General features: G+C 47.3%; 1 protein-coding gene across 4 annotated transcripts in view; it reads left to right on the forward strand.

The window, feature by feature from the left end:
* Positions 1-13,287, forward strand: part of LOC138832617 (disco-interacting protein 2 homolog A-like) — a 93,096-nt gene that overhangs the window by 57,670 nt on the left and 22,139 nt on the right. For all 4 annotated transcript variants that reach the window (XM_070030900.1, XM_070030901.1, XM_070030903.1 and 1 more), the window contains 8 exons: positions 88-152; positions 299-392; positions 1,544-1,663; positions 2,919-3,033; positions 4,534-4,673; positions 7,323-7,459; positions 7,938-8,018; positions 8,908-9,035. In XM_070030900.1, the coding sequence (XP_069887001.1) occupies positions 88-152; positions 299-392; positions 1,544-1,663; positions 2,919-3,033; positions 4,534-4,673; positions 7,323-7,459; positions 7,938-8,018; positions 8,908-9,035 (880 nt within the window). The remainder of the gene's footprint in view (positions 1-87; positions 153-298; positions 393-1,543; positions 1,664-2,918; positions 3,034-4,533; positions 4,674-7,322; positions 7,460-7,937; positions 8,019-8,907; positions 9,036-13,287) is intronic.

A 13,287-nucleotide genomic window follows, 5' to 3' on the forward strand; every position in this document is an offset into this window, starting at 1 on the left:
GATAACAGTCATTTCAGAATTTCTATTGAAAACTCATAGGGCTACTGAAGAGCTGCTCACTGGTTTAATTTTTTTGTTTGCTTTCAGCTGAAACGTTAACAAATGTACTGGACTTCAAAAGGGATGCTGGTCTGTGGCATGGTGTGTTAACAGTGAGTGCCGTTTGCTAATGACTGGTTTCAAAACAAGAGATGAGCTAAGTCCATGAAGTAATGGCATGAGGGCACATTGTTTTGTGGGTTTTTTTTCCTAAAGTGACTAGTCTTTGCCCCTGAGACAGTGTATTTCCCTCCCTCAGAGCGTCATGAACAAGATGCACGTGGTCAGCATCCCATATGCACTGATGAAGGTCAACCCCCTCTCCTGGATTCAGAAAGTGTGCTCCTATAAAGGTACCTGAAGTCGGCCCCCACTTACCTCACCCTTCTTCAAAGAAATCTTTGCTGATAACTGATGATTAAGAAAAAAATAAAGGCAACTTGCAAAAGTGCCCATGTGGACTGAGGAGCTCTGGAGCCTTATGGAATCTGCTGGGCCTTTAAGCCAGCAAGCCCATGCAAGGCCTGGCAGCCATTTGCAAACCAATAATTGAGCTCTTTTCTGCAGGACCAAGACTCCTTATTTTGTTCTTCTGAAGTTTATTTACCACCACATCAGCATCAACCCTAGTATACATATTTGAGATATGTGCAATTTGAAGTTAGAGCTTTTGAAGCTGTCAGTAGCAAAGCTTTTGTTTCAACAATATAGTCTCTGACAGATGAAGTCTAATGAATGGGAGGGGTCACCTATAGGGTTTGGGCCTAACTCCTCTCACCTCCCCAGTGGTTGGGATGCCTCCCAGGGCCAAACAGGAGGCCTCAGCTCTGCATCTGCTCAGCTTAGGCATTCTCTGTCTCTGCCAGTGGAACTCAACAGCCCTCAGTGCACTGACTCACGCTGAGCAGCCTGTGTGTCTGTGTTCTACCTGTGCTGGTGATAGTGTATGTCCTGCAAGTCAGCCTCTAAAATAGAACCAGGTGCAGCTCTCTGCGGGCATCCTGTTCCATGGAGGAAAATAGAGCCCGATGGAAGGGATAGCATTCACTAGACCCTGCATACTGCTCAGCACACAGCCAAATTGAAGGTTGAGTTTTCCATTTAATTCCCGGGTGTTTCTCACCTCATGAACTAGAGGCTTCCAGCATCTTGTAGGCCAGGTGCTATGCTGGTATGGGCAGTACAGGACATCTTTAAACCAGGGGAGTACCTTTAGAAGGGACAGATGGCATGAGGTAAAACAGTCTGATATGTAAAGAGGTAGACACAACTTCTGACTGAAAAAAAGGAAAAAAGACTGAAAAAAGGTCTCAGTGTATTATATCTACATAATCTCAAAGTGGATTTAGGGGTGTTTGGATAGGTTAGGTCACACGTGGGAGAGAGAGCTGCAGAGAGAGCGCCACCCTGGAGAACAGGTCTGCTCCCCTGCTCCTCTGCATGTGGCGACATGCATGCATATCTAGGAGTGTAAGGGTTGTGACACAAGGACATCTCCCTGCAGCTCAGACAGCCCTGGTGAAGTCCCGCGACATGCACTGGTCTCTTCTGGCACAGCGAGGTCAGAGGGGCGTCAGCCTCAGCTCTCTGCGCATGCTGATTGTGGCCGACGGTGCAAACCCATGTGAGTAGACCCTTGTGATCCAAGGCAGAATTGTGGCATTTCCTCCTGTGAACCTTGACTCACCGATGGACAAGGCCACCCGATGACACAGAATCTGCTGTATATGTTTGGCCAACCTGCGTTCTGTCAGTGGAGCCCCTTTAGCTGCTCCTCCTTTGTGTCTGAACTAACTGGGCTTGAATGTGAGTGTGAGCTTTCTGGACCCAGGAATATCCAGGGCCTGGTTCAGGTGCCAGCTAGGGCAGCATCCTTGTATACCACCATTTATCTCCTTTTGCTCTTGTGTTCCCCATCTCTCAGGAGAGCAGGTAAGGCATACAGTACCACCAGAGCCTCTCGTTCCCTTTGTCCACACCTGAACCCAGCAGGACCTTCCTCTGACCTGTAGTGCTGCTCTTCCCATACCCTCACCCTCCCTCCTGCTTGAGCACACGGCTACCCTAGCTCCTTGCCCATCCACCCCACTGTAAGCACACCAGTCAAAGCATGCCACTCCCCTCGAGTGCCTTCTCTGACAGCAAACTCTAGCTTGACACCTATGCCTGGCTCCTGCTCTGTCATGCTGCCAGGGGTACCACATGGCTCTCCTGGCATTAGCCTAAGCACGCAGCTCACCTGCTGTCCTGCATATTGCTCCAACAAATCCATGTACCCTTCTGGGGCAGAAGAGGTTTGTGATGAATCTCTTGGGGTTCTGGAGGCCACAGGGCTGTGCTCCATGGAGCCAAGTCACTGCTAGAGCTTGCCAGCACTAATTGTGATGGGAGCTTCCCGAGATGAGGGGACATCAAGAAGAGGCAGAGCAGTCTGGAGGCAGGGTGCAGATTCCTCAACTCTGAGGCTATGGCCAGAAGCAGACTCTTCACTCCTCACACTGTGGCCCATCCAGTGCCCAGGCCCAGTGTTGTTGGGTGGGTACAGGTTTGGGTCACTGAAGTTCCTAACTGCTCGGCATCTCTTCACTGACCCAGAACCAAAACACAGGAAGGCTGTTCCTGCTGCCTGGGCTAGGAGAAGGCAGGGGAGAGAAGGGCTCAGCGGTAAACAGGCTAGAGAAAAGCCTCCTGTGGGAAGTTTCCCTTCTCTGATGGTTTGGAGATACATCGTATGTGCTTCATCCCTGCTGGCTAGGTGTGTGTTCCTGAGTTACAGCAGTGTTCTTTCGTACTCTGGGCTCGCTGGGGTCAGCTTATTCAGCTGCCCACCCAGTTGTCCCTCTGGATGCCTCTCATGCTCCACCCAATGCTTTGTCCAGGGTCAGTGTCCTCCTGTGATGCCTTCCTCAACGTTTTCCAGTCCAGAGGGCTGAGGCCAGAGGTCATCTGTCCCTGTGCCAGTTCCCCTGAAGCCTTGACTGTCGCCATCCGCAGGTACCTGATTGTCTTCTGCATCCTATACAGCTGAATTGCCTGAGCACCAAGTTTGTGATCCCTTTTCCTAAAGCAGAGCCTGCCCCATGGCAGCATTCAGGCTGCCTGCAACAGTGAGGTGGGTCAAACCACGGCCACGCATGCTCCCCCTCCCCTCACCCCTGCCTGATTGAGCTTGCACAGGAATTAGGTAATAGCTTCCTAGCTAGATTCTCGATTCTTGGGGAGTGCTGGAAGGTTATTTTATTAGGCATTTCTTTCTAGATTATCTTTCTCCACAGTAAATGTTATAACTGAGGAACTTTATCTGTGTAGGTCAGCCAGAGGGGCTCATTGTCTTGCCTAGAGGAGGGTCCAGCCTTCCGTGCTTGGCCGTAGCACTCACACAGCCATTTCTTTTGAGTCACCCGTGCAGTACATCAGGGAGCACAGGGGACTCAGCTCCAGTGTCTTTGTTCCTGGGCCTTGGGCTCCTTTTGCCTCCCTTGCATCCTCACGTGGCCCTGCAGGCCACATATGGGCATCTTGGGTCCCTCTCCCCTCTAGTCATCTCCAGTACATGCTCATTGGCCCCGTCTCTGAGCCTGTTCCAGGGGGTTTCGGGCCATGTGCTCACAACTGAGGGTCCGTCTAGAAGTTAACTTTTTACCTTCAACACAGCAACTACAAAGTCACCCCAGATGTGGTTTTTAAAGTTTTATAGTTACATATTCACAGGTGGTGTGGTCTTACAAATATGCAAGCATTAAGTAACCTAAATTTTAGTAACTTAGCATTAGAAGGGACCCTCACCCTTCCCAACTAAGTCATTCCTCACTCATTTGTTCTACCAGAGTTATCCTCAAACTTAGTGGCTTAATATAGCAGTGGGGCGGGGAGGGGGGGTGGGGAGGGCATTTCCTTTCTGACTTTTATGTGGGCTAGGATTGGAAGGGCCATGTGATATTCAGGGAGATGGTGTCTGACAGACCCTGTGGGTCTGTACAAGCTCTGCCTGTGCTCAGCCTCGGGGCCGCTCCTTTAGAGTGAGCTGGTGTAGGCTTCCTCACAGAGTAGTGACTCAGTCAGCCATTCTGCTCGCCTTGGACTCCAGACCAGCATCTCAGGATACCCTGAATCTACTACTTTAATGGTCTGCCGTAAAAGTCACAGTGTCACTTTCCCTGCAGACATAGGCCTGCTTGCTGATGGGAGGTGTGTGGAAAGTACACCGCTGTGGGGCACTGCTTTACAAAGCTGTCCAGAGAGCTGATAGGAGGAGCGTGGAGCACATTCATCAAAGGGCAGCAGTTTGCAGACAGTGACCTGAGGGCTGGTGGAAAGAGTGTATGTCGAGGGTAAACAGTTGAGAGTCAGTGGTTTGCAGAGAGTGACCTGAGAGCTTTAGAACACACAGTCATCACAAGTTGACTGTGCAGAGCAAGTGCTTCAGTGTGGAGTGAAGACAGTCACTTGGCCATCTCCCCAGGCCATCAGCCCGATGCTGCTCTTGTCTTCTAGGCCACCAGATCTGGGAGGACCTCCTCCAAGGAAAGCTGTGCTTTCAATGAGTGGCCTGAGCTATGGTGTGATCAGAGTTGACTCGGAGGAAAAGCTGTCAGTCCTAACTGTCCAGGATGTTGGCCAGGTGATGCCCGGAGGTAAGGACCCACCTCAGCACACCTGCATGCCACGTTGTTCACCTACAGTAAGCTCGTAGTTGCTCCAGCTCTGCGGTCATAGTCTTGAACCAAACATGTACATAAAAGTTGGTTGCTCGTGCCTGTAATCCTAGCTACTCAGGAGGCTGAGATCTGAGAATCGCGGTTCAAAGCTAAGCCCAGGAAGGGAACTGTGAGACTCTTTTTTTGTTGTTGTTGGGGGGGGGGGTCGTGGGGCATGAACTCTGGGCCTGGGCACTGTCCCTCAGCTCTTCAGCTCAAGGCTAGCCCTCTACCACTTGAGCCACAGCGCCACTTCCAGCTTTTTTCTTTTTGCTTATGTGGTGCTGAGGAATCGAACCCAGGGCCTCAGGCATGCAAGGCAAGTACTCTACCACTGAGCCACCTTCCTAGCCCACTGTGAGACTTTTATCTCCAGTAAACCATCAGAAAACCAGAAGTGGCTTTGTGGCTCAAGTGGTAGAGTGCTAGCCTTGAGCTAAAGAGCTGAGGGACAGCGCCCCGGCCAAGAACTCAAGCCCCACGACCAACAAAAAAAAAAAAAAAAAAGAAAGAAAAAAGTTTCCTCAAAAGCATTGTGTTTGTAAAATACGTCTTCCACATTTGTTTCTTCCTTCTGTATTCAGTTTAGAAATAAGCTGAGATTTGCAGGAAATGAAGGTGCCCCTCATACTGCCCTGAATTCACCCTGCTAGTAGCCACCCCATAGCTGTTCCACTCTCCTCCTATGACAACACTTGGAGGGTTCATTGGCAGTTCTCTTTCCAGAGACTAATAGAGGCAGGGTGCCATCTTACCCAGTCACCCCAGTCCTAGTGATGTCCAGCTTTGTGCCACAGATATGGCTTCAGAGGCTTTGGGCTGCATATCTGCCCCATAGGCAGCCTTGCTAATGGGCCCTCTGCTACTCTTCTGCTATGGGAGGGACTCCAGAGGGAGGGCTATGGACATTGCTAGACAGCCAAATTGGCCCAGACTAGAGTTTGTATAGCAGGCTGATCCATGATGTGTGCATAGATTGGACTGCTTGATATGAGACTGGTATGAGTTTTAAATTGTGGCCTCTAGCTCTGCCTCTTTATACATATGAGTTACATTTTATCCTATAATTCTACCCCCAAAAGGAGTCATTGGTCTTGTAGAATGCTTGAATATGTGGATAAAATATTTTCAAAAAATAGCAGACGCTGGACATTGGTATCTTACACTGACGGAGGCTAAGATCTGAGGATCACAGTTCAAAGACTGAGCAGAAAAGTCCATTTAATTCTCATTTTCCAGTTAACTACCAAAAAGCTGGAAATGGAGCTGTGAGTAAAAGTGGTTGAGCACTAGCCTTGAGCACAAAAGCTCAGACTCTGAGTTTAAGCCCCAGGACTGGCACAAAAGAGCTGGGGTGGAGGAAGTGGGGGCAGGGGGCAGAGAGGAGACAGATAGACAAGGAAGGAAGAAAATAGTGGAGAGTCAGCTGTGTGGCTGTGATCCCAGCAGTCCCAGGAAGATTGGGAATTCAAGGCCAGCCTGGCCTACACATCAGGATTCTGTCTCTTCAAAACAAAACAAAGCAAAAACCCCACAAAAGCAGCATGTTAGAGAATATTTATCTTTATGACAAAGTACAAGTTACTTGTAAATTGTCACAGGTAATTATTTTGAATAAGTACAAGGGTACTCATATTGTGCTCACTTTATTAGTGTAATATGGATTACAGAGAACACACACGCACTTGCCCCTAATTGCTTGCTCTTTTTTCTGGGCTCCTCCACAGCTTCTGGTTGTGCCCTGCTTGCCTGAACATGACTGACCTGGTTATTAGCATAATAATCTTCTACAGCATTCACGTTTACCACAGTGTGAAGTGGATCTGTGCAGTGTGTGCCTTTCTGTGATGTTGGATCTCTCTCTGTGCATACCTAGAGTATTGCTGTGGAGCTAGTGCTGGCGAGGGTAAAGCATTCCCATTGAGTGCCTCCACCTTCTCCATGCTCACGGGAGAGGAAATAATCTGTTGTCCAGGGTTCATTACATGGATGTGGTATACTTCTTAATCTCCTCACATTGCTGTATTTTCATTTATTTTTTGTGCTGGTCCTGGGGCTTGAACTCAGAGCCTGGGTGCTGTCCCCTAGCTCAAGGCAACACTCTACCACTTGAACCACAGGTCCACTTTGGCTTTTTGGTGATTAATTGGAGATAAGAGTCTCACAGACTTTACCGCTCAGGCTGGCTTTGAAATGTGATCCTCAGATCTCAGCCTCATGAGTAGGTAGGATTACAGGACTGAGCCATGGGTGCCTAGCACATTGCTTTATTTTTAATTTTTTTTTGTGGTCCTAGGGATGGAACCCAGGGCCTTATGTATGGTAGGCAATCAGTTTGCCCAAATTATAACCAGCCCTAAAATTACTTTAACTAATGTAGAAAAACAGACTAGTTGAACTATGTATTATCTATGTCATAATTCTCCTAAGAACTTGCTGTGTGTCATTCTGGTAAAAAAAAAAAAAAAAAAGAACTTGCTGTGTGTGTAATGTCTTGATTCTATAATTTCAAATATAGAAGTAAATAAATCTTTGTGAATGATCCAGTGAAATACATTTATGATTTTGCATTTGTCTTCTGCTTAGCTAGTGCATGTGTTGTGAAGGTTGAAGGCACTCCTTACCTTTGTAAAACTGACGAAGTTGGGGAGATCTGTGTCAATTCCAGTGCAACTGGGACAGCATACTACGGATTGCTTGGAATCACAAAGAATGTGTTTGAGGTTTGTCCCTCTTCCTGATCTTCATGTTGAAATTTAGTCCCATGCATGTTGAGTAGCACAGAGCACTGCGGGGACTTTTCTACCCAGAAGGAAGAAGGGCGGGGACATCACTACCTAAGTTGGAGTCAATTGTCCTAAATTTGGCCAGCAAGAAGGCATGATGGCTGTGTCCATGTCGTGATAGTTGTTAGCCTGCTGACACCAGATCATATCAAGGCATAAAGAACACTCAGGTCCTGCTCAGGTGGCATATCCACCCAGTAATAGTGCAGTCCAGCCAAGAAAACAGGCTGTGGAGAGCCAGGGTCCCTGGGAACCTCCTCTTCTCCACAGAACACCACAGGAGTCAACTTGGACTACATGTTCCCCTCCACAGAACACCACAGGGGCCAACTTGGACCCCATGCAGCATGGGTGGAGCTGAGCTCCCCTGCCTGCCTACTGTGTGTTTCTGATGTCCCTCTCCTTGCTCTGGCAGACTATTCCGGTGACTGTAGGAGGAGCCCCTGTCTCTGACAGGCCTTTCACCAGGACAGGCCTGCTGGGCTTCATTGGGCCGGTAAGTATGTCCTCCCATGCCAGCACCCCAGCTGGGGAATGTGGGCTGGTGGTAAGGAATGCTTGGCACTAGACTGAGTATCAGATGGAACCCTGGTCCTGTGTCAGCCCCTGGTTTCCCTGTCAACCATGTCAGTCATGCTAACCGCCCCTGCAATTGCTACCCGTGAGAAAAAGCCACAGATCTGGGGGGGTGAGGGTTTAAAAATTTTTTACGCCCGTCCTGGGCCCTGGGCACTGTCCCTGAGCTTTATTTATTTATTTTGTTTCAGGTTACAGCTTGAGCCACACCTCCACTTCTGGCTTTTTTTTTGGTGATTAATTGTAGATAAGAACTCACAAACGTTCCTGCCTGAGCTGGCTTGGAACCCCAATCCTCAGATCTCAGCCTCCCAAGTAGCTAGGATTACAGGTGTGAGCCACTGGCGCCTAGCTTGATGCTATGCTTTTTATACAAAAACAATAGTGTGACAGGCATGTGAGTATTCGTTGATACTGATGGATACTATTTCAGATGTCCAAAATGTTTTAAATACCTTTTTTTTTTTCTTTTGCCAGTCCTAGGGCATGAACTTAGGGTCTGGGCATTGTCCCTGAGCTTCTTTTGCTTGAGGCTAGTGTTCTCTCATAGAACCATAGCTCTACCTCTAGCTTTTTGGAGTTGTTGAATAGAGATTAAGGGTCCTACGGATTTTCCTGCCTGGGCTAGCTTCAAACCTTCATTCTCAGATCTCAGCACAATACTTCTTAGCTTCCAAGCCCTGTGATTCTCTTCCTGTCCAGGGGCCTTATGGCAGGGAGCATTTCTAGTGCTGGACGGTATCTGGAGACCAAGTTGTTGCTGGCTTGTTTGACCTTTCTCGTTAGTCCTGACCACACCTTTTCTTCAGGATAACCTGGTCTTCGTTGTGGGCAAGCTGGATGGGCTGATGGTTGTGGGAGTCCGCAGACACAATGCAGATGACATCGTGGCCACCGCCCTGGCTGTGGAGCCCATGAAGTTTGTCTACAGAGGCAGGTGATGTGCTGCGGATCTCCGCACCACGGGCTTCAGACTCCTCCACTCGTTAAAATTTGTGAAGTCTGTGCAGTGAAAGGAAAGTCCAATACAATCTTGTAAACACTACAAATTTCTGTACATCAAAAGCACCTCACAAAAATATGTGAGCAGTGGTAGCAGAGTTAACATCCTCACTGTCTTGAGTCCACTCAATTCCTTGAGAACAAGGTCCAGGTTTGTAAGTGGGCAAAGAACAAGAAGACAACCAGCTGCAGAGAAAGGAGCAAGTATACAGCAGGTGTCCAGCTTCCTTACGATCTTAGAAATGCCAGTTAAAACAACAGTACTGGGTTTTTCTAAGAAACCCACAGTAAGGTTTAAGGGAGACACACAATAGTAACCTTTATTGCTCCTGAGACAAAAACCTACCCAGCTTCTCTTTATTTGTGAAGGATCTTAGAGATTCTCATTTTCATTGAGCAAACAGTTGACTTCTGGGGTTGTGGCACAGTACACAGAGGTACTGGGCGGTGGCGGGGCGGGGGGGGGGGGGTTGTCCTGTTCTTTTTCTTGCTCCTCTCACTTCAGGAGGAAGTCCTGATTGGCCTATTCAGCCAGTTGCGTTTCTTTACATTTATTCTTATTAGGTGATGCTTTTTGTTACTCAAACCAGGGTATCTGTGAGCCAGGCTAGGCCCTCCCTATCGTTGACTGTATTTGAAGAAATCTCTAGGGAATCCTGCCAAGACTTGCCCTTCACAGCAGAAACTGGGACACTGTAGATGAAGGTGTCCCTAGGTCAGATAACCCACACATGCTTCTGTGGTAAGCCAGGGAGGCTGGCCCCAGCCATAACCTCCTGTACCCCAGGAGGCAGGGCCAGCCCAGCTACTCACTTGATGGAATATGGGGTGACTACATTTGTAAACAGGGGTCTACTGTCCCCATCAGGGAAGCGCTGAAGAATACTAGAACCTTGAAATGAAACCATAGTCAATGGCATTTGTAGGATGTTAGGGAGAGATTAGCAACTTGAGATGATACCAAGAAATTTGAGCAGAGTAACTGTTCAAACAGAACATAGTTGATGGAATAAATAAAATGAATGCAGAGAATTAACTGATAATGTGAAAATTCAGATTAAGAAATGATGCCACACCAGGCACCAGTGGCTCACATCTATAATCCTAGCCACTAGAATACAGTAGCAGTAATTGTGCTACCTCTATTCCTACCTGCTATCATACACTAGCTGTAATACAGCTGTCCTAAATTCTGTGTAAGATCTGAGGATTAAAGTTCGAAGCCAGCCTGGGCAGAAAATCCTCTAGACTCTACCTCTAATTAGCCAGCAAATAAAAGTGGACTGGAGGTGTAGCTTAAGTGGTAGTGAGCCGTGAGTGAAAAAGCCAATGAGAACGTACGGAACTGACTTCAAGCCCTAGTACTGGCACATATGTTTAAAAAATGCCAGAAGTAAAAAAAAAAAAAAGAGAAGAAAAAGAATTATGAAGAAGCCGGGCACTGGTGGCTCACATCTGTAATCCTAGCTACTCAGGAGGCTGAGGTCTGAGGATTGCGGTTCAAAGCCAGCCTGAGCAGGAAAGCCCGTGAGACTCTCATCTCCAATTAACCACCAGAAAACTGGAAGTGGCCCTGTGGCTCAAGTGGTAGAATGCTCACCTTGAGCTGAAGAATGCAGAGACAGTGCTCAGGCCCAGAGTTCAAGATCCATGACTGACAGATTATGAAGAGAGGGATAGGAGAGAAGAAGGGTATCTAGATGGAAGCTCAGAGGAAGTAGAAGGCAGTCTGAGGGCAGTAGGAGGTTAGGGCTCCTGGGCTAGGGAACCAGGTGCACAGAGGCCCTGGCACAGCACGTCTTTGCTCATGGAAAACTATGAAGAAGCTGTGAAGAGCATGACAGGCTTCCCATAATGGATGTCTGAGTAGACATCTTCCCCTTAAGAGGATGATAGGGAAGTAATAGTTAGAGTTTATGTCCATCTAAATTATCACTTAATTATGGAATTCTAATAAAAATATTCTCAGGCATATGAATTTCAGAAGTTTTGTCTCAGTAAGATTTATGTTGAGCTGGACGCCAGTGGCTCACGCCTGTAATCCTAGCTACTCAGGAGGCTGAGATCTGAGGATCGTGGTTCAAAGCCAGTCCAGGCAGGAAACTCCATGAGACTCTTACCAGAATGACCAGAAAACCGGAAGTGTCACTGTGGCTCAATCGGTAGAGCGCTCGCCTTGAGCTGAAGAGCGCAGGGACAGCGCCCAAGCCCAGAGTTCATGCCCCACGACCGACACACACACACACACACACACACACACAGATTTATGTTGAAAACACTTTTGGACAAATTTAGGAAGTGCTATAGAGTAATGACAGGAGGAAATGAACTAGAAGTAATCAGTTGGATATAACATCCAATGAGTGGTGTGTGTGCCTACATGTGTGCGTGTACACATGTGTGCGTCTGCACACATGTGCATACCCACTGATGGCAGGAGAATGACCCAGTTAGAATGACAGATGTAATAGTCTGAGAGTTTGAGGGGTTTCTTGTTTTCCGAAAGAAAAGATAGAAATATCAACTCAGTCCAAAAGAAGAAAAAGACAGCACGAAAAGGCTTGATGAATAATGTAAAAGTAAGATAGTATAAGCAAGCCCAAATATATCAGTCACAATAAGCATGAGTAGGTTAACTCATTAGTGAAAGATTTAATCTGTTGTGCTGAAAAATACAATTGAACTTTCAAAGAAAACCTGTGCACAGTGAAGTACATTGAATACATTAAGAATAAAAGAAATTTCTTAAAAAATGTGTGCTTAGAGTCAGGCACCATTGACTTATACCTGTAATGCTAGCTACTTGGGAGGCTGAGATCAGGAGACTTGTAGTTTAAGGTCAGCATGGGTAGAAAAGTTTGCCAGACTCCTCAGCCAGTATCTGGGAATGATTTCTGTCATTCTTGCTGCTAGCTTTAAAAAAGTGTGGGGAATAGAGAGATAGCACAAGTTTATGGGAGGGAAAGAATCTGCAGAGGGAAGCATTCATCAAAACTAGAGACTTGCGCCTTGATTACAGGTTAGGGTTTTGGTTGTGGATCTAAAGAATAGTAGAGTTGACTGAACTGGGTTGGTAGGAAAGTAACTTAACAGATAATGTGTGAAAGGAGTTACAGTTGGAGGTAGGGAGGAAGCTAGATTGAGATACCTGTTCAAAGCCCTAATTTGTTTATGGAGTTATTAAATTTGTGTGTGTGTGTGTGTGTGTGTGTGTGTGAACTCAGGGCCTGGCACTGTGTGTGTGTACTCAGGGCCTGGCACTGTTCCTGATCAGGTGTGTGTGTGTGTGTGTGTGTGTGTGTGTGTGTGTGTGTGTGTGTGTGTGTGTGTGTGTGTGTGTGTGTGTGTGTGTGTGTGTGTGTACACTCAGGGCCTGGCACTGTTCCTGATCAGAGGGGTGTGTGTGTGTGTGTGTGTGTGTGTGTGTGTGTGTGTGTGTGTGTGTGTGTGTGTGTGTGTGTGTGTGTGTGTGTGTGTGTGTGTGTGTGTGTGTGTGTGTGTGTGTGTGTGTTTGAACTCGGCCTGGCACTGTTCCTGAGCTTTTATGCTCAAGGCTAGCGCTCTACCACTTTGAGGCACAGTTCTGCTTCTGGCTTTTTGCTTTGTTTTTAGCTCTTTTTATATTTTTAGTTTTTATTGTTATTATAAAGGTGATGTACAGAGGGATTGCAGTTACAAAAGTCAGGTAAAGAGTACATTTCTTTTTCCCCTTGCATCCCACCCGCAAGTTGCATAGTTCATTTTCAACATAGTATACAGTGAGTCCCACTGCTGCATGTGTTCCACCTTTGTCTCTCCATTTTTGTGTCCCTGCCCCTGCCCTCCCAAACGTTTCTGGTTTTTTGTTAGTTAATTAGAGATAAGAGTCTCTCAGATTTTCCTGCCTGGGCTGGCTTCAAACTGAAATCCTCCCATCTCAGCCTCCTGAGCAGCTAGGATTACAGGCGTGAGCCATGGGTATCCAGCTCAGAGATATCAATTTTTGATCTGGTGCCGACCATGTGAGTGCAGCTGGCTAAGAAGAAATGACAAGGCAGAAATGTTCGTAGATTAAGCCACTTGTCTGGTAGTCTCAAGATAAGAGTACCTGACTCTGAATTTAACACTAGCTGTACCAAAGGCTGAGATAATGGATCAGGATTCTACCCTAGCCTGGGTAGAAAAGTCCACAAGATTCCATCTCAGCA

This window comes from Dipodomys merriami, unplaced genomic scaffold (genome assembly GCF_024711535.1).
Source record: "Dipodomys merriami isolate MVZ:Mamm:240054 unplaced genomic scaffold, mDipMer1.0.p SCAF_2, whole genome shotgun sequence".
Lineage (NCBI taxonomy): Eukaryota > Metazoa > Chordata > Mammalia > Rodentia > Heteromyidae > Dipodomys > Dipodomys merriami.